At 38.8% G+C, this 22770-nt stretch overlaps 1 protein-coding gene across 1 annotated transcript in view; it reads right to left on the bottom strand.

Moving 5' to 3' along the window:
• The window catches only part of lpp (LIM domain containing preferred translocation partner in lipoma), a gene marked incomplete at its 3' end in the record, with an annotated part of 156042 nt that overhangs the window by 110103 nt on the left and 23169 nt on the right, over positions 1-22770 (bottom strand). Inside the window, exon 3 of the mRNA XM_083888080.1 lies at positions 434-633. Coding sequence (XP_083744206.1) covers positions 434-629 — 196 coding nt within the window. The 5' untranslated portion in view covers positions 630-633. The remainder of the gene's footprint in view (positions 1-433; positions 634-22770) is intronic.

The following is a 22770-nucleotide window of genomic DNA, read 5'->3' on the forward strand; positions in this document are numbered from 1 at the left end:
ATATATATTTTTTTATCATTGTAGAGGATGATGGACTTATAGGAATCATATAAATAGCCTCAGAAGACACATCTCACACACAAGAGGAACTTTTATGTCACGGTAAGCACAATATATGAAGAAGAGTCACTGGAAACCTTTGTTTTACAAGTTAATGCAAACAACTGCAGCACAATAAAAATATACTTGTAATGGCGTTGGCAACTCTTTAGTGTCAAAGTTACAAGTTCCATCTGTCAGCAGGGACTCAGTTTAAACGTAAAGCTGCTATTAACCAGTAGTATCTGGATTTAAATATCCATCATTTGTGTGCCAGAATTTTCCAAGCTATGGTATAAAGATGAAAATAAGAGCCCTAGTAAGAATGTTCTCAAAGGTTAGATTAGAGTCCATTTGTAGTATTGTTAGTAACTTAGTAGACTCATGACAGTACCTCCAGGATCAGCGTGGCCAGGATCCCCTGCCTGTTTGTAAGGGTTGAACTTGGGCTTGGGTGCGACCATGGGGGCAAATTTCTTCGGCGCCTGCTGCTGGGAAATGGAGATGCTGGCGCTACCCAAAGATGGCGTGGTCTCCATCCTGACGGCCACCTGACCTGTCTGGTCGTTATCGGTCCCTGGGTTCCACATGGTTCTGATGAAGACAGAAGGGCCCATATAAGTTATCATGGATCACAACAGGATGTGTCAAAATGTCAGAGAGAAAATTCAGGCTCTCCTTAACTAAACTTCTTAAATGTCTTCTTAAACCAGTATTGTCCTTGGAGAGATTCAAATTCACCCACAAATCCCTCTGAATTAAGTCTGCAGAATGTTTTCTTTGGCCACTCACAGATAACCTGAACGTCTATGTGCTGAATGTTAAAAGGCATTTTTTTGGTCAACAATACCCAAGGCCAAAAAAAAGGGTTTTATGAGAGCACAGTGGTCTTGATCTTTGACCGTCACGTTCTCATCCAGCAAAGTGACCCCAAACTTTTGAACGGTAGTGTACATGTATTGCGTACTATTTTTGCAAAAGCAAAAAGATAAATGCAACCTGGGACGGAGGAGTTTTCGTCCAACTGTCGATTTTGGTATTTTTGCAGTCCTTATGCATCATTTTATATTCTATAATATTGGATATTATTTATGGGAAAATTATAATTTTAAGCAGGACTGCATGTAGTGCAAAGTATGGGGAATGAGTATGATGTACAGGATTACACAATACAGCTCTGTCAAACTATTTGATCATTGGCATTTGGACTGATGAGCGTGATTGACAGTGCGTCTTATATATTAACTCATACGATGTGTGTATGTGATGCTCAAGCGTGGCTTGAAAAACGTTTGGCATAATAGAGCAGATATTTGTCGGCATGTAAGGACAAAGGACAGGATTTAATTTACCAGCATCAAGTGTGAGAGAAGGTCACTGAAGTTGGGGGTTTCTTCTGGGAAAGAAAAAGTGCTATTTTAAAACTGCATACATGTTTCCCGTATTCTCTGGATGTGTTCCAATGAAGCGATTGGGAAACAAGTCGACTGCTAAACTGTGGGCATTTGCTAAAACTCATATTTGTACTCTTAATCAGTGCACATTATTTTCTTATTAAATAATAATAAATAAAAAAAACAAATGTTTCTTCCACAGCGAGAGCATAAACACGTGGATTCTTGATAAAATTGCTATCTTTTCTCTCTCCCTGTCACTCATGCAGACAAACAACATGGCTACAGAAAAATCTATTTTAGCCATTCAACAAAAAAGCCTCACCTTATGACATCTACTTCAGCTTAAGTGTACACTTTCTGAGGAATGCAGCTTTTCCTTGCTGTAGCACACTGACAAAAATGCACACCTATCTCTATCCCTCACTGTGTATAATATAAAAACAAGGTGATGTACGCCACGTTCTGACGTGTCAGCCTGTCCACTGTAAATTAGTGAACAAGGTCTGAGCTTGGTTTCGTCTGAGCTCGCGTCCTTTTTCTTCAAGCTCACCAGACGATTGAAAACAACAAAACAAAACAAAACAAAAAAAAGTTTGGTGCCAAAAACAAAAACGGAATAACAACAAAGCATTTAAAAAAACAAAACAAAGGGATTTTCTAACAGAAAAAAAAGTATTGAAAGAAGCTGCAATGCTGATGTAACGTCAATGATTTGCAAAGTGTTCATGTAGCTGTCAGAAGTGAGATCACATCAGAGTTTCTGCAGGTCACGAGCACAGATACAGATATTACTGCACTTCTGATGATATTCATCTTTGTTTTCATATCTCTATTCATTAGCTGCAAATATATAGACATAAATGCTGATAGCTGCACAATATTTTTGGCTATAATTTACTTTACACGTCAACTTGAGCTTGTAGTGAAGAAGAAAAAAAACAGCACACACAAAAGGAAGTTGTAGCTGAGGACACAGCCATCCACTATTTCACCATCACATCCTGAAATCACTTGAAATATCTGAACTATTTTTACGGCGCTCTCTTTCTCCCCCCCCCCCCCCACACATCCTTGTTTTTTTCTTTTTGTTTGTTTGTTGTGTAGCGTTTCTGATGTTCAGCTGTTTATTATCCACACGCCGACTTGATGCCGCGTTTACATTCTTTCTCCGAAGAGCTCGGCGCGGATGAGCCCACGCACAATCATCTTTTAATATCTGCTCAGAATCCGGGGCGCTCCTCCTGCCGTCTGAATGGTTTTTCTCGCGATTGATATTTCTCTCTGCTCCTAATGCTGCGATTCAGATGCCACGCTGTCTCACACCCACCTGTCCCTTTCAGCGCAAACGCTTTCATTTCTCAACACTCAAATGGCAAACAATGTAAGAGATGAATCTGGGGGGGGGGGTTGGGTAGAAAGAAAAGAAGAAGAAATGATCTGTGTGTGTATGTGTGTGTGACTCAGTTCATGTTGAATGGAACATTTCTGTTTTAGTGTAGCATTTTATTATTTGATGATGGCAAATAATTCACAGTGGGAAGTCACCTAATATAAAGGGGTCTACAGCGCACACACGAAAACCACTTAAATCACTTTGCCTGGTCTCTTTTATGGATGTTCTTGAAAACAAGTGGTTCATTCTGTGCCACACCAAAAAACCTGACACAGTGAAGTTCAACCTTAAAAGTCCTTCCACTGATTCATGGATCAAAACTTTAAAGGTACGCTTAAAAATCAAAACTACTTTTAAATGGGAAAATTGTCTCCGCAGACATGGAGGGCACTCCGTCTACCAATTTATGAAGATGAACAAGGACAAGCTTCTTTGAAATGAAACGTTCTTGTGGAGTCTGAGTGAACGCCTCAGTCCCTTCGGTTGTGCTCAAATGGAGGCCGAGCTCTCAATGAAAGCTCCGTCTAAAAACCCAGAAAACTACAGGCTAAACTATCTGCATTGTTAAACAGACGCAGAACTGATTTTTCAGCGGAATATATGAACTCTATGGACATGGACAATTGGACAATGATGAAAAAATGAGATTGTGATCACATAAGAATTCTCCATAAGATCTAATCTCCATAAACGTCTAATCCCAGCCATTGCACACCAGATGCATTTTTTATGTGATTTATTTACATGCTAGATTTTTGGATCTGTAGTGTCACAATTATTTTGAGGGGAAATTTGATTTTATATATATATATATATATATATATATATATACATATACATATGTATATATATATATATACATATATATATATATATGTATATATATATATATATATATACATATATATATATATATATATATATATATGTATATATATACGTATATATATATATATATGTATATATATACGTATATATACATATATATATATATATATATATATACATATATATACATATATATACATATATATATACATATATATATACACATATATATACACATATATATACATATATATATACACATATATATACACATATATATACACATATATATACATATATATATACATATATATATATATATATATATATATATATATATATATATATGTGTGTGTATGTATATACATATGTATACATCTGTATGTATGTATGTATATACATATATATATATTTATTAATTTCATTCATTCATTCATTCATTCATTAATTAATTAATCAATTAAGTACTCAGTTTTTTTTTTGGTCATGTTAAAGACTTCAAGCCTAATTTACACTAACATAAATTAGAAGATAAATAAATGATAAATAAATAATAATCTGTCTTCTATATAGCTCCCATTTGAAACCAAAATAATATGCTACACTAATATGTTCCATCTGTACCATATTATTTTATGTAAAATTTAATTTTTTTCTCACATATATACTGTATATAGACATACATAGACTTATTTTTAAGTATCCAAACATTAGAGGTACAGTTAAAAACCTAACTGGATAGCCTATAACTGATGTACTGTATATTGAACTGTTAATTTTATTTTTATTTTTTTTAATTAGGCTTTGGCGATAAACAAAAAAATCATATAATTTTCAGGAGTATTCCACCTCTTTTACTTGCCTATGTTTTATAAACATCCTGAAGTCTGTGCAGGAATAATGAAGTTTAAGATTCTGAACCAGTGCTGGTTGTACACTAATGGACGGTGCAATGAAAGCCATTTATTTGCATTGCGGCTGCTGTGTCTTTTTCTCTACGGAGCTCCCCCTACAGTTTAGAGTACATGTTTTTACGGCACAATTGTAAACATCCATCCATCCATCGTCTAACACTTTATCCTCACTGTTGTAAAAACTTCCCGCTGATGACCTCCTGATTCTGAGGACTCTTGCTACGGCTGTTTTTCCACTAACAGACAGTAACCAAGCCATTCAACCTTCGCAATGACTACGAAGCTTTTAAATAAGGGGGGAAAAAACCCTGCATAGTTCTGCCATAAAGATGCTGCTCCTTCATGTTCATAAGTACCAGCTGAGGTTGTTTGGGCATTTAATCCGGAAACCTTGTAGCCCCCTCATGGGTGGTGTTTCTGCAAGAGACCTTGGGATAGACCTGGAACTTGATGAAAGAATTAGGCACAGCCATCTTTGGGATCCTTCATGAGGAAATGATGCAGTTGCTGAGCCAACTGCCACAAAAACCTGACCTCTGATGAGTGGAGGACAATGGATGAGTGGATATAAAAGGTCCCCTATTGTGCAAATAATTTTTCTTCGATTTTAATGTATTTATGATCGCGAGAAGCCAAAATCGTGGTCACTCACTATGCATTACGGTGAAACTCAGTAACAACAGGTAAACGGACATTACTATGGGGTATATGGAGCGGGGGTTGGGACGACGGTGCATGACAATAGGTGATAAGTGGCGACACTCCCCTGGAAGAAGTGGATGTGTGTTTACCTGGGTCTCATTCACATGTAAATGACCAGGCACAAAACCGAGCGCTTTGAAAAAGGCTGTTTTGGCACGGTTATTAAACTGCTATTGTGCTCCATCCTTATGATATTTTGACTAAAGCATGACACAGACATGTTCATTAGGGCACCAGGACCTAGTTTAACTTGGGTTAATAGGGTATAATATGGGACCTTTAAGGTTTGTTTTTTGGGGGTTTGTACGGTCAAACAAGTCCCATGGTAAGACCATGACCAAATATGGATTGGTACATCTTTACACGCTCTCTCTTTGATCATCTGTTTCAATATTTCTGCTCGGTATGACAGTAAATGAAGTCCAAAGATATGGTCCTATCCATTGTAATTAAGTCAGCAAGTGCAGCAAGAATGGATCAATGGAGTCAGAGAAATAAGAAGTATCAAGCTTCCAGTGCACAGATAAGTTACTGGGACTGACCGGGTCTAAAAATATTAGAAAATATTATATTACCAAAATTCAGAAATGAAGAGGGGAAAAAAACAGTAGACATGAGCAGTATCTGTACATAATGTCTACCAAAGGCTGAGAAATCAGAAACCAGAAACTATCATTCATCAACAATCAACAGGCTAGTTCATCACATCCTGACAATATCTCCACGAGTGTGTGGAGAGGAAGCTTCAGATAATTTTTTGTTTATGTGTCTGACGTGTGGAGGCAGGCCAACTCCACAGGTCTTTATGTCGTCCATTTGTGTTCAGCATATTAATTAGACAACTGCGATCAATACGGCTCAAGGAATCATGACGCAGTTTTAGAGCATACGCGACGCGCTGGTGTTTTCTTCAGACTCCAAAAGGGCTCAATAACCGTTTGTGTCTCAGCTCTACAGCACACACCGTTTCATCTATTTATACTTCAACTGGGTTTTTATATCCACAGAACCCAAGAATACACAGCTGTTTTCTTTTGTCTGTTGGAAAATAGAGGTTCATTACAGAGTTGAAGGTGGAAGCGAAATACAATTGTATCACAACAATTGAATTTATATTTGTCAAACTTCTGCACACTCGTCATCAAATACCATTTCATTTAACATTATTATAGTAATACAAGGTAAGTTTCGTCTAATTTTAGTTAAATATGATGAAGCTACATTCCCCAGTATTGTGTCAAAGTGTAATTTTCTTCCTAGACCAACACATTCACCTGGAAACAACCACTCAGCCTGGACTGATGACTAAAATAATTGTAACATTAAAATGTTCTTCCACAATGGATTTAGTTCTGTCCGCCCTTTTATATGACTAAGTGTAGTTATTATGTGGCTAAAAATATAGATTTGTACAGTACATCAGGGCTGGGAAACAATTTTCTACATCAAAGCTCTCATCTTTACAGAAGCGTATTGCATTCACCTAAAACTATTTTCCCAGAGTTTGTTTTCATGAGATTATAGGGTGAAGCATGCCGTATTCACTCAAATGATCTCGAAGAAACATTGCGATCTCCAGCAGATCCGAGTGTCCAATCCACCTGAACAACCACAAAATCCTGAGGTGCCTGCGCAAAGTTGACAAACTAATAACAATTCCTTCAATATTACTTAAAGACAGGAGAATCTCCCAATGTCTCAAACCCAAAGTAATACTGAACAAACTGTGACATCTTTGCTTTCAATTCTGCGATAAAGATGGGAAGCTTCTACGCTATCCCATTCACTCAGAGAAACGGATCCCCTCCCAACAAAAAATCTCGTAAAAACAGACCCGAAAAATAAAACCTCGAAAAAAGCGACAACAAAAAAAAGTCTAGTAAAAACAGATCCTGAAAAAAAAATATCTGTAAAAGCAGCCTTTTTAAAAAATATTTTAAGTGAACACAATATGCTTCCGTATATCTTCACATCTTTTGAGGACCACGCATAATCTATCCATAAAGCAAGTTGCATCTGTCTCTCTGCCTGCGACAGGCATATCTCGCTGACCATTGGTCAGATCACCCTAAGACTTTGGCTAACTTGGCGAACCTGTTTCAAAAGGTAAGCTAGGGAGGCTACGATTAGCATTAGCATAGGGCTAACATAATACAAACACTGTGCAACCTCATTAGGCACAACGCATATGTTTTCGATTAGCATTAACATAGCTAGATGTTGTGACTGCCAGCCACTGCTTTGTGCCTAATGAGGTTGCACAGTGTTTGTATTATAGTAGCCTTTATGTTCCTTATCATGCATTACCATACTTTGGTCTGACGTTAGATGGTGATGATGATGCTTCAGCTAAAACAACCCGCTGAGTCAAAACCTCACCAAAGCCGTTAGGGCATGTAGAGGCAGTAAATAAAGAGTGTTTGTCTATTGTTTCATCACAGACCAGGGAGAAAGCATGTGAACTGCTTGGTGTCCCTGGTTGCCTCCTCCATATCTTGTGTCACATCAGTAATGCGCTCTGTGACTCTTTTGACACAATCTGACACTGTGCTTCTCAGTGGCAAAAGCAGCTCCTTTACAAAGTCTGCTGTTGAGTGAAGACTGGGCTTCTTGGCTTCAGCCATTGGGCACAAAACATGCCAGCGTATTATTTTTCCCTGTCAGGTTGTCTGTTGATCCCGTGAAAGTTGCTTAAGAGGCAACTCAAGAGCGATACGTCCTTTTTTTTGCAACTGTGATGGCAGTCAACACTTGTCTGAAATGTCAACAAAATAAGAGTCAATTTCTCTTGGAAAGCACAATTCCTCATGACAGTTACCAAGATGTCAGTAATGACACATCAGTATGTTTTGGTCATAGTGACTGTGGTTGGGGGAGCCCCCTAATAAAATGGTACGACTATTTTCCTGTTTGGAATATTGTGTTTTATCTAGTAGAATTTATTTCTTCCACTAAATAACTAAATGTTCTGGTGTCAGGTCCACCTGTACATCATTGCCGATTGTTTCAACATATTCATAATGCACCAAGGTGTATCTTGTTTTCTTTTTCTCCTACATTCATGACCAACTAAGGGGGAATCGTGCCTTTTAAGTTTCACAGTTGCTTTCACAGACTTCACAGATTCTGATCATTAGAAAAGTCTCTGCAAAGCAACCCTTTCGTGACACAAAGTACGGTATAGTACAAGTGCATGTTATGAAACGGCCTTGACCCGTCCAATTACTACCACGCATTTTAGGATTTCCTTGGTCTAAAGACTCTGGGAAAACATCAGAGGAAATCAAAACAGACACAGTCTGCATGTAGCACGAATTAAGACTTTGCCGGAAACAAATTCTAATTCAACAGATGTGACCCTGATGTATTAGCGATGATCATACGCAGCCTCTTTTGCATGCACAATTTCAGTATTTTTACCGTGGCGCGCTCACAAATGTAATCCACGTTGACGGTGCGTGCATTTGCAACGTTTTTCTGGGTAAGTAAGTGCAGGGTGTACAGAGATATAAATACAAAGAAGGTTCTACGTTTTTCCTTAAAGTAGACAGAGCAGAGTCCCAAATATAAGTATTAAATAAGTAGTAACTTTTACAAATGCATGTGAAAAATTAATCAATCGGCCTTTTGAGTCACTACACAAGGACAAGGGAACATACATGTTGGAGCTGAGAGAGATGGTGAAAGGATGGTGAATCGACTCAGGGAGGCTCAGTAAGGGCCGTGTCATTCTTAGCGATTTCTGCGTCCATGGAGAAGCGCCTCCCATTCCTGCATGCCTGTACATGCCCGCAGTTCTGTTCATTCTAAAATTAGGGTCTGGGTCACGTTCTGTTTTTGTGGCTGCAATTTGTCAACAGGGGTTTGCCCTCATCTATTTTTCCCTGTATTCTTCGAGTGCAGAGTTTGATTTGTATGGGTGCTGGCAAACTTCCTCATCTAACAAGCAAGCAAGTTTCAGTGGTAACCATATTCTTCGTTTGTCTTCTTTTCGGTTTCTCACTTTTGGGGTCTCCACAGCAAATCAGCTGCCTCCATTTTGCCCTATCCCTTGTGTCGTCTTCTGTTACACTTCTCCACCAACTGGACTAGAAGAAGGTTCCATGTGGACCACCACTGAAATGGGCGAATTATGAAATTCATGCAGACCATAATGAAAATCTTCCCACATGCAGACATAGAAAGTATAACCCGGTTTTGGTTGCTTTGTAGTGACAGATGCAACAGAAGCTATTTTGATGATGCACTTCTGCTTTGTTCTGAGTGAAATCGCCACAAGAAAAAAAAACATGCATGTATGCACTAAGACATTCAAACAAGACATTGCTTCTAGCGAAGAGCATGACTTGGGTCAAAAGTGTACATGCAGGCACATAACTGATTGCATCTGTACTGAAGCCTGATGAAATGAAAGTTAATTCTGATAGCTGGGGCACTCACAAGATGGCTCACAAAGCAGTGACACCCTATTTAACATTGTGCTTTATGAGGCCATGGCACTCAGGCTCTCTTCTCACAGCTGTTTCGCCACTGTTTTACAGCTGTCATTGAGAAACTGCTGCAGGTGTTTCTGCTGTATTAATCTTTCATGTACACCAAGGAAACTATCAAACAAACCAGCCAAAGAGGGCCACAGAGAGTACTGAATCCTACAATAAAAAAAAAGTGTGGAATGACATGATGTGCAGCAGATCTCCTTTGTGTCTGCGAGACTGACTTTCATGTTGAAAACATACACAAAGCTGCCAATCTGGATGTGAAGAGAATACGAGTTTAAACTACTCAACTAACATACAGTGTATGTTGCCCCTTCCTTCCTTCTACAAAAATACAAAAATATCAGTGGTTAGCTCGCTGCTTTTAAAGGGGTGCTCTTTCCAGAAACAGTCAATATAATGGCACATTTACTCACAAGGTGTCGTTGTAATAAGGTGATAAACAAGATTAGAAATGTAAAGCCCCATTTATACCAATTAGTAGAGTTTGGGATGTTATGACGCGAATCTCACATCTAACTTTAACAGGGAAATGCGAAAAACATTTTTAAAATATACCCTGATTGATTTATGACAGAGGATTCAAGGCTGTATGTGTTCTAACTAATGTTAGGAAGCACCTTTTGTTCATGGTGTTACATTCTGAGTCTTGAAAACTTGGCTTGTAACCTAAGAGTTGCCAGTTCAAGGTCAAGGGTTGGGGCACCTCTTAGCAAGGTAACCCTAACCCTTATTGTTAATTGGACACTTATAACTGACCCCAGCATACCCCAGTGTACTCCTTGTGCTGGCCCCAAGTTAAAGATAAATGCGTCAGACCTAAGTCTCAAAAATTGTGTGGCACTGATATGATGTTATGCCATTTATATGGTTGAAGCAGATAACACCATCTGTAAAACAGTAAAATCACCAACATATTATGAACTTCAAAAGTCGACTTGTAAACTAACAGGACCAAACTAACAGTGAATCTGGCAGATGGATAGTTTTCAATTACGTTTCTTTTCTGTCTTTTATTCACTCCGTTTAGACCTCCACCACCTCCAACCAAATCAAGCTAGTTGCCATGTCTGTCAGTGTTCTGGTGAAAGAGTTTGATTCTTTAAACGTTGTCACCTACTGTGGCTCCTTTCTTCATGTACATTTCATGTAAAACTTTAAAAGTATAATCTCCAGAATCTCTTCACACGGCTGAGGACGATGACAAATAAAAACTCCATTACCCACCCCATATATTAATCAAAGTGTGTCAGTGCTGCCTACAGTACATGCTGCACGTGTTTCTTCACATCATAGAAGTTGTGTAGAACATTGAAGTGGGATGTAAAGGGCAATTATGCGACTTTGGTCCCACCTTGGGCTTCATCCCATGAGTAGAGTTCAGTAAAAACTACACAGCCCTTGGTTCACTAGGCACCGATCAAAACACCACTTCAAAAACACACTGCAGAGATGAAGATGGAGCTTCACTCGGGCTGGCAGATTTTTCTTTCCAAACAGAAACAGTGCTAGGCGACTGGGATTAGCACTCAGTTTTGTGACGCAACGTGTGGAGGATCAGCCATGCGGACAAAACTACTTTAAAAATTAAAGGTTCCCATCTGCAAGAGGTTGCCAGTGAATCTTCTCAGCGTTGGACTTGCTCTTGCATCACAGAGACGGTTGAATGCTTGAACAGGTTAATGCAAGATTACACAAACAAGAGCTTGCATCCCGCTTGCTGCCGTTTGGATACAGGAGAGAGCAAAGAGGTCAAGTGGTCATTATGGACCTGGGAATGTTCTGTGAAGAACAGGGGAGAATACTTTAAAGTGCCAGAAGTCTGACACTAAGCCATGTATTGACATATCAAAGCAAAAACCTGCTTTGGACACCTTTTAGGTGTTGAAAAATGTATAATGGTAGCATAACAACGTCAGAGGACCGGGCAAGTCAAACATCATGTTCTGAAACATAGCCACAGCAAACAGAACTACATGACGACATTGACGACGCATCATCTCAAGGCCTGGCTAATTTAAAACTACTCTTGTCATGTGGAACTCACTTTTGCAATTATTAAAAAGGCAAATAATTACACATTTCAGACTACCAATATGTAGTTGTATGTAGGTGTAATTGTGTGTAAATTTCCTGTTGTTCTTTATCTCACTATGACCTAGAAAAAGGATTTTAGTGAATGTAAATGTGAGAAAGTAAGTACAAATTTGCATCTTTATCCCTTTGAGACAGGAATCCCCTGAAGATGTGAGGCAGTAATTTGTCATTTTACTTATCCATACAAAACATGTAGGGTTTGGATTAAGTTAAGTCAAACATCAGTTTTAAATCCCAACACAGTGAGAAGTCTTGCTAAGTCTTCAGATGGATATAGGAAGGGGACATCACTTTGTGTGAAACATCTCCAAGAGTGAAGTTCCCCTGTGAGGGGTTTGATTTTATCACTTTGATTCATTGATTGTGCCTCGCGTTCAGCTCTACAACAAACAAAGCCAGGACCTTTCAACTAAAGAAGGGAAAGTGAAGGAAAATTAATATTTTCAAATGCTGAAGAATTCATTAAAACTCTGTATTAGGGTGATAAAAGATAACATTTGTGTATGGCTGCACTAGTGGTACTATGTGGTGCAATATGTTATACTTATTGGTTTTTTTATTAATGATGCACTTTGAATGCAACTCATAGAAGAAAGTTATTGATTATCAAATTCTGAATTTAACTCATCTCCATTAAATTTCTACTTATTTTATTTAACCAGTGTCAGAGATGTCATCTTTTGTCTGCCACTGCCAATAGAATTCCATTCCCTCCTCCAAAGATCACCTCAAAGTCGGTACTCTAAGGTTTAATGTAGCCCAATAGGTAATATTAAAATGTTAAACCGGGGAAGTATAATTTCTGTGAGGGCCCAGATTTGGCGCACAATTCTCACTTATGGAGGTACGACTTTACGGCGTGAGAGAAAAATACAGTGAATCTATTACACTTCTAGTCAAAACAGCAATCCATCGTGTTCCAACACCATGAACTCAGTCACCTAAGGAAATCAGGGAGAAGCTAGCAGGTGAAATTGGGCCAGAAAAGAAGAAAGTCTCAGTCACAACTCATCCCCTCCTACACCCAGGCATTAGCCTGACAAACAGCAGTTATAGCAGTTTGACAGAAATGGTCAGACAGAAAGGGTATCTACGACCACACAGGGTGAAAACAAACCCGTGCTGGTTTCAGTGGTTACTTAACACATGTGTTTTCTTAATTTTACACATTAACATTAGAAACAAAACCTATGGACATGAGGCAGTTGAACACATGCTTCCCCTTTACAGTGTCACTGTGAAAAAGTTTTAAATTTAGCTCTCATTTTAAAGAAAAGAAAAAATGGAACTCCATGGATATTGCCTTGTTTCAACCATGGTATGATTCGGTTTGGTACAGTATGGCACAGTTTGGAAGTGTAAAGTCCTGGGTCAAGCTTGCATTTCAAGTGAGAATCGTTACATGGTAAACGTTTACCTCGACTTACACCAATCCCAAGAGAGTGGCGTTTTTATGTCACCGAATCAGCCAATTGTCGTGGGTGGGGCGACTTTACCATTTTACTCTGGCACCACAAGAGAAGGGTACCAAATAATGAGACAGTTGAGACCGGGTTATGTTGGTACTATTTTGAATGAAAAAGCAAAAACAAAATACATACCGTACTGTACCAAACTGAAACGTTCAACTCGGTGGAAACACGTTTTAATTTATACCTTTTACTTACGTCCCTCCAGTCAATCTTTCAGTTGATCTGATTGATGAAATATAAAATATTGAGCACCGGTCCGAGATGAAAGAAAGGCACACTACAAACACTAATGGCTAACAGCTATGCTAACGGCCAAAGGATGAATTCACATCATAGTGTTCCACATCGAAGAGGACAAATAAGAAATGAGCATGTTGAACCAAGTCTTGCCTTCCCATCAATTAAAAAAAATAAAAACCCATGTGATTTGAGTCCTTTGATCCAGGAGGGAAAACTGATAAAACATATTCACCAAAAACCTTTTTAAACCCAAGTTTTAAGGGTTTTTTTAATCAGTGGAAATGGATTATTATTGAAGAAAATAGCATTGGAACATTGGAACAAAAATTCACATCAGCTGTCTCAGTGTCTGTTGTTAAAATACATGTGAGCACTTCATTTTTCCTTAGTCCTTAGTCCAAGGAGCATCACAGTAAAGTCTCTTGTAATTAGGCCAACTGCACAGATGGATAATATGGATGATAATCAAATGATAAAAATGCCAAATAGCCATTTACAGCTACAGTGAAGTCCTCGAACAGTTCATAACCATTACTAATGAGATTCAAAGCTGTGACGACTACAAAGAGCAACCACTCCACTCCCCCACCTACACACCACAGTACCTCAGCGAGTAAACACCAAAAACACGACAACCAAGAAGAAAAAGTGAGAAAGGAACCGTAGCTTGGCTGCTTTTATTTAACAAAGTCACAAGATGAAAGGTTTTCTAGTGTTAGAAAGGTGAGAATTCAATTTGTTCATGTAAATGTGAGCCGACTCAATGACAGGAGCTCCAACACACCGCCATTAAAAAGCAGAGGTGCTTAGTGGGTCATTATCACATTTCTTTCTGTGCTAGAGACAGGATTTCAAACTTAATTAGACATTTGATCCACAGTGTCTTTCTGTTTTAGTGCATAAGTTTATGGTTAAGTTTAAGCATTAATTGATCGCCGAGCTGTACAAAGATATACAAAAGGAGATGTTTTTGTTGTAAGCAATGACCAGAATGGCACAAAAATAAGACACTTGAGACGGAAGAAATTGCCACAAAGATCCGAAAATGAACCACAACTTTGATCCATCTCCTTCCAAACTATTTTAGTCAAAGAAGTACATGACGTTCTTTAGTTATGTCTCGTGAGAGGTGTGAGTGGAGTGCACCATTAAAAATCATTGTATTTTAAAACCTCTTCATTCATTTTTCTCGTTGTAAATGCGTCTTTGAGGTTTAGATCGTGTTGACAAGTTTCACAATTCATAAGTAGAGTTTCAAGTTTCAGCAAAAAGAAGAATTGCATCATTCGGGCATACAAATGCAACTTATTACACTGGATAATGACTATGTTTGTTAAAGAAACATCTCAACACTTCCTAACAAGATTTGCATGTGGTTTTTGAACAGCTGTTCAGAGTAGTTCAGTTCAGTTGTTGGCCTTTGACAGCAGCAACAACTTTTCTGTAAATACGTGAATCTGACATTAATGCTGACTGACAGCTTGTGAATTGGCTTGGGATGTATCAAATAGAATTGGATGGCTTGCATGACTGGAGTATGTGCTCCTTGATACTGCAAGTGGTGAGATGCAACGTCTCGGGAGTTTATCTTATCTGAGTCTCTGGAGAATACTGACTGACAGCTGTAAATATATCACAACACAACCTTAACCATCTCCCACATAGCTCTGTGGCAAAAAAAAAAAAATGTTCATGCTCACTTAAAAAAATATGTATTTGCATCAACAATAAACAAGATCTGTACATTTTTAATTTTCAGCAATTTAACAGAAAACGGAAAAAGACGACTTGCATTCACTGGATTAGAAAAGCATTAGGGGATGGGTGGCATCAATGTCAGCAGCACGACTGCAGTCGTATGACAATGTGACAGCATTTAAAACTTAAAAACAAGACTTGGCCATCATTAAAGACATAAAATAAAGTGTTAAACCTGATAGAGGGAGATGTTTCTTTTCGATTATTATTACAATTTAAAGTAGGATTTTGATATTCATCCTTCATCGTCAACCACTTTATCCTCCACATGAGGGTCATGGGGGCTGCTGGTGCCAATCCCAGCTGACAAACGGCGGGGTGCATAAGTTTGTTTACAGTACATTGTGTGTGTTTTTCCTTAAACACTATCTTTTTCACTATGGATTATGAGGTCCACAATGAACACATGAACACACACTGTACCGTAGCCTCCAATGGGAGTGTTGTGGTTAGATGAAGCAGTTGAATCAGCTGATTGTTGAACCCTTTTGAAACCATGATGTTTCTTTATGTTGTTTTATGTTCTTTTCTATTTTGATGCTTTGAATAAACAGTAATGTAATAGAATATTTAAACAGGTTTTACTCCATGTGGATCCATGGTCAACAGATAATTAAAAAAAACAACCCTGGCCTACAACCCTCTTAGTATCATGATGTACTTCCTCACTTGGCGTTATGTGCATCTGTGTACAGCAAAATAAATAATGTGTGACATTATTATGTCACACATTATAACATCCAAACTGCCAGTCTAATTTATCAGTCCTTGCCTCCAAATATGCCAAAGAGATGCCAATGATGGCTCAAACTTAAATCAAACAATAAAACTGCAGCGGTGACAGCAAAGGACCATTATCCAGTGCCGGCCTACGGCTGCACATCACTCTCAGATAGGTAGCGAACATGTGCCTTTGGTTTTGGAAGTGGATTTGGGCAAAGTCAACAAAGTAAAGTATATCTGGAAGGGAACAGCAGTGGTTGATAGTAGCTACGGACTTTGCCTTGAACACTTTAAACATCACATCAAACCCTCATTAATTGGCTTTATCTGACAGGCCTTATCCTGGGGCGTCTTATCACAGCTGAGGAAATGCTTATCACATAACACAAAGACTTGTTTCCCAGTAGCTACCTGCAAAGGCTGGAGGGGAAAAGGATACGGTACCATCTTCAGCCTTGATGTGTTAATTACGGCCTTTAATTTTGGGGGGGGGGGGGGGAATGAGCACTTAATTTTAAGAAGTGCCTCTACAGCAGTGTCTGATGCATACTGGAGGAGTACAGCAGGTATTTTAAATATTTGTACAGTGGCAGCCTCTCTAAAGACGTATGACAACGCTACTGCTGCAAAGTGAGAAGACTTGGAACAGCAGCGCACATGGAGCTGGGCGTTTCAAGGACAATACAGCGTGAGGCTAGGTGATAATTAAGTTGACTGGGGTTTCTCTCGAAAAAAACACAGCGACTCTCTAAAAACTCTGTGAAATGTAATTTATGAAGACTTGGACAGACTGGAATCCTCTCCTCCTGGGAAAAGTATGAATTGTGAGCGGACACATTCTACCATTGGACAGAGTTAATTATGATCCTGAACTCACAAACAAGTCGAGCGTCTGACCGTACGACCCTAACTGCTTGTGCTGGTGACGAGTGAACCGGTGAAATATGATAATAGGGAGGCAAGCGTGTAATTTGGGGTATCAAACTGACAACTGTGTGTGTCTTTGTAATTGTACACGTGTGGTGTAGGAGCTGTAAATCACTTTTGAATACATGTTTATTTAAAACATACGGTGATTGGGATGGATATGGTTATCTCTGCTCTTATAATTTGCTCCTTCCAGTTTCCTTCCAGTCGTGTATTTTTAACGCCACTGTGATACGGCGCACACAAACAGCTTGGAAATCAATGACAGAAATCAAAGGGGAAAAAAAGATTATTAATATCAATACTTTGTGCTCACATAAACTGTTTTATTCAGATTGACAGATGGCATTAATGGGAAATTATGTTACCAGTTTCTTTTCATCTATCAAACAATTGTTTTGTTGGCAGGGGGGAGGGGGGTGTTGTCATTTATGCTTTAATTGTTTCCACAATTTAATTTTACACATACATCAGCTACTGTTTATTTATAGATTACTCGAATACAGATACTCTGGTCTCCTCCCACATTCCAATGGCATGCAGAATTGTGTATTCTAAACTGAGCGTGAGAATGAATGGTTTTTTGTCTCCGTGTATCGACCTGCAATAGACTGGCGACCTGTCCCGGGTGCACCGTTTTTCCTTTCACCCTATATCAGCTGAGATTGGCACCCACGGCCCTCATGTGGAGGACAATGGATGGAATCCCAATAAATAGAACCAACATATTATGTTGGTTGATTGGTTGATTGAGGGCATAAATATATGATTAAAAAGTCAATCTTCCAACAAATTCCTTTCTTATTAATAGACAGATCTTCTGAGCCATGTCCATGAGAATGTAATGCCTATAATGGTCAAATTCCTCTTTACCGTAAATGTCCCAATATGCACCAGTCGGGATGAATTAAAATCTTTGAATCACAAATCAGAAGACAGTAGGTTGCTTGTTTTGCTATTATCAGTCTTACACTACTCAAAAAGTTATGTATATTCGATAAGAATATCCCTATGAAAAGTTCATGATACAGTTATATTCTAGCATGAAAGTAGGGCATTTAATTATAAGGATGCAATGGTGATTTCTTTATTTCAAACAAGAGCTAGTGGAGGCAATACCACAACAAAAAATCTCAATGTCTCAAAGTACTGAAACACTGAACAATTGGACATATGCATTCAAAAGTTTAGAGAAGGTTAACTTAAGTTCACCTGTAAAGGTTATAGTGTAATTCAATCCAAAAACCAGAATCCCTAACTTTTTATGAGTAGTGTATGTAATATGCAGGATATTGAATGGTTTGAGTGTTGCGTTTCCATCATGGTAGGGTTCGTTTGGTAAAGTACAGTATGGTTTGCAATGGTAAAGTCCTGGGTTAGGCTTGCGTTTCGACTTAGAACAGTACCTTTACTTGCTAGGCGGGGTTTAGGCAGTGCACGATGGCCACGTAGCATGACGTTGGGAGACATTGAACGTGACACAACAAGACAACAATGGAGGACATCCAACAGCTCTTTTTTTCTGCTTGGAAAAAAGGGCTGTTGAGAATAGACTTCAGGCAGTGAATAAACACTAATTGCAGGGGAGTGAAGTTTTTCTTTCGCCCAATCAGCTGACTGTCGTGGGTGGAGCTGGTCTGACTGTACCGTACCATTTTACTCTAGTACCCCAAGGGAAGGGTACCAAATAATGGAACAGGTGGGGCAAGTTATCTCGGTATTACTTCGAATGGAAATGGAAATAAATTTACCATACTGTACTGAACCTTTCCACTCAGTGGAAACAATTGAGCTGCAATAAATTTATGAAAATAAAACGTTCAAAACTGAGCTTTCTTTATGTAAAGATGACACGGCAAATGTTTCAATGTAATAAAAGAACATAAGTCTTTATGTAAAGATGACATGGCAAATGTTTCAATGTAATAAAAGAACATAACAACAAGATTAAAATGTTGCAGTGTATTGGGGGTTATCCAAGGAGAACATAATTGGCAACAGCAACTTCGTAGATATAATATGATATAAAAATATTAAAGTGGTTGTTGTACACAAGTCGGATGACCATGCAACAACAAGCATTTAGGAACACTGTAACAGCTGTGTGACAGCAGCGATTGCAACCAAACTGTGGGCAGATAAAGAGAAAGCAAGCGAGACATCAAAACAGAAAAAAAAGATGAAGAAAATACAGTATATAATCCCTATACTTAAAGAATGGTGGATTATGGGATTTCAGGATTCCTAACAGTCTCTGCCTTATGCTGCTGCAGTTACACCTTTCCAGCCTGACTATCTGGAGATGCTTAAATCCTTTAGTAAATGAATGCTCACAGAAGGCTTCCTAAAACGACTCCTTCAATTAACGACGCCTCTGTAAACGGTTATCAGCTGAAATATCAAATTAAATTTCTTCCAAAACACCATGAACACTTTGTTGCACTTTGCATTCTCCCCAAAACCTTTTGTCGATTTATTGTTATTTGAAAGTCAACAGATGTCTTCCTCGGCCTATTTGCATCACAGGTAGCAAGTTGTTATTTTAATGTTGAACACAGCTTATCCTCTGCTGCTACATTAAGCACTGCACATCTATCCCTTTATTCAAACTTGTATTGGGTTTTGGCTTGGGGACATAATCCCTTCCCTGGCTTGCTTACTGGCAAAGCCACATAGAATCAACTCATCAATACCACTTTGTTTACTGAATACAGATGACTTTGCTCGAGAATCCCCTTAGCACAGCACGGGATAAAACGACATGAATGAATATAAGCTCATGATGATTTCATCTGAGATTTTTTTTTATGCTTGAACTACCATTTAGGCAATTGCAGCAGACACTGATGCTGCTTTGCAATTATATCTACATTGTTTGGGTTTGAAAAAGCCGGGGTGTTTTACCACCTTATCTGGACTCACAGCTATTGCTTCATTTGTACATTTCTCTCAGCAGCAGAAAAAAGTGCAGTCAGTTGGCAGCAACAGCATGAATCACTTCACCCTTTCTAAAGTCTGTGGTGCTGGACAACTGAATGATAGACTCGTACCATAGCAACTGAGATCTTTAGGTCTGTATCTTGAGTGGAACGGTTTGGTTTAGTACAGGGAAGTTCACACCAAAATAACCATCTTTAACCATTACCATTCTTTGGCACCCTTCCTTGGAGTACCAGCGTCAAGTGGTCGGGAAAGGTCAGGGTGGGGCTAGGCTAGTTTTGATGCTACGAAGACGAAATCAAAACTGGTGTATGTACTTGACCAGCTTTGATGGTCAAGTATGATCAGTACAGGTACGAAGACGACATCAAAGCTGGTCTAGATACTTGATGGCTGCATCAACAAGATACTGATACAGCCATCGGGCACACCCCACACTAGCCCTGCCTACAAAAAAAAGGTACTGTTCTCAAGCAACGAAGAGCCTGAGACTGGGCAAAGACACTATGGCAAACTCTACCTATACTGTGATGTGAAGGAAAACTGGGCTGTGTAGGATTATAGTGCTGTTCTAATCAAGTTCCGAGTTAAGCCACAGATGGAAAGGTTAGTCCAGAACTTTGAGTTCAACAAGTCACAATGTGCACTTCACATAGTTTTTTACATGTGTATTTATTTGTTAGTGACCGTCTGTTGGCTGCTTTCACTTTTGATTATATCAACTGACTGACAAAGAAAATAATCCAGTTTTACATTGATGGATGCATTATGTAAGGAGGGGGAGTTTTTCTGTATTGATTGCCTTTATTTTTTCTACTTTACCTTCATTTTCTTGACAGCCGACCAAACATAATTTAAGTTATGTAACATTTTAGAGCTTTTGCTTTTAGCAAAAATATCAGTACTTGCGGTGGTGCAGTGGTTTAGCAATGATGGCTAAACTCAGGGTTTTAGCATTCTCTCCCCTTGTATATGGGGATTTTCTCGGGGATTTTCAGATTCTCTCTGGACCATAGATGTGCGTGTGAATGGTTGTTTGTGTGTACACTGTATGTTTCCCCTGTGACAGTACGAACCCTGCCTCACACTCGGTGTCACTGTGAATTGACTTCAGCTCCCCCCTAATACCCTGAGAGCAAAAGTGGTATAAATAATGGGGGGGGGCTGGGTGGTTTTGCACTTTGACTCTTACCAGTTTGCATAACATGAATTACAGATGGAACTGCTTTTATTAATAGCCACTCTTTGTAAATCAGGATTCAGTTCATTAGCAACTCTCTTTATCATGAAATGTCACATTACATAAATCATTGCAATAGAGCAAAGTCAATCAAAGCATGTGGTCAATACAGGGGGCCTGGACGACTGAACTCCTTAAACTCCACCAGAAAGGCTGTTTGTGCTCAGGCTAATGTCATCCCCGTTACATGTGAGAGCCATTAACTATCAGTTGAGCCATACTTATCTGGTATGACTGCAAATAATTTCATCTTGATTCCATTAAATGTTCCGTGTCCAGGCTGGATGGGAAAGATCACGAACATCAAGCACTTAAGACTTTTAATATGAGTGAACTGATTCTTGAACATGAACTTAACTGTGTGTTTTTAAGTGGAACGTGGCTAGATAGCGATGGACCTGCTGTTCTTCTTGAGACATCTCTCCATATAATAAATTCAAGAGTTCTACAAGGAATGGTAGCAAATGCAGTGGGACTTACCTATTTTGTGTATTTAAAGACAACCGCAATGGTTATTGTTGATCATTTCAATGTAAAACTACATCACAAACAGTGTTATTCAGTATCAGGATTTGTATCCTTGCTTATGTTCTATGAATGCTTATATGAAGTTATCCTTGCAAATTAGTTTGGCATTTGTGTGGACAGCAAAGAAAGAATTTCATTGCACAGGGAAACATGTTTTCTTACTGTACACGTGACAATAAACACTTTGAATGCTTGAATTCACAGCCCTAATGCAGATAACTGACCATAGAGATGGATGAAGATGGCATCTTTGGGTCTACCTACTGGCACGACGGCTGATTTTTATAGTGGGTAATATTGAATATTGGTGTCAGCGGAGTCAAAAAAATAAAAATTAAGTGGGAAGTGCAGCACCTGTTTTTCACTGTGCATATAACAGTAATATTACCAGCTTGTCCCAGTGGTGTAGTGGAGGACTGATTGACCAAATGTTTGCTACTTTGCAAAAGAAAGACGCTGCTATGTTGTGAGTCATTGAACGTTTGCTACATATAGGTGTGAGAAGATTAAAAAAATGCAAAAAATGTTGACAGGAAGTAAAAAGACACAATAACAGAGTCAGGGCTGGCTGCACATTGTTGTTGACGCATTCCGTCAACACAACTTGTTTCATTTTCACTGTAAACAACTGAACTTGATTGATTAGATGCAGTTGAATCAGAGCTAAGGATTTCTTTAAGATTACCATGGCGAACACAGTACAGCACAATATTGTGTATTTTTGAACATACCCATGTTTAAACCCATGGTAGAAAAGGAGGGCGATTGTTTAAATCACATCTTAAAACTGAAGAAAAACAAATGGCTGAAATCCTGCAGATGTGTGCAGCATCAGGTGAACTGGGTTAAATGCTTTGGTCCCGGGTCCTCATGCCAAGTTGTTTGAAATCCAACTTAATCTTTTGACTTCTCCACTGCTCACTCTGCTGCTCTATGACCCTCAGTAAAAACCCAGAGAGGATTAATTTAAGTGCAAAGTTAAACTAGTTGTTTTTTGGAAGGCTTTATCCTTAATTGACTGATGGCTGTTGCAGTTTATCTGTTCCTGCTGCTTAAATCCCAAATCCAAACCCAAT

This window comes from Microchirus variegatus (genome assembly GCF_963457635.1).
Source record: "Microchirus variegatus genome assembly, chromosome: 4".
In the NCBI taxonomy this organism is placed as follows: Eukaryota; Metazoa; Chordata; class Actinopteri; order Pleuronectiformes; family Soleidae; genus Microchirus; species Microchirus variegatus.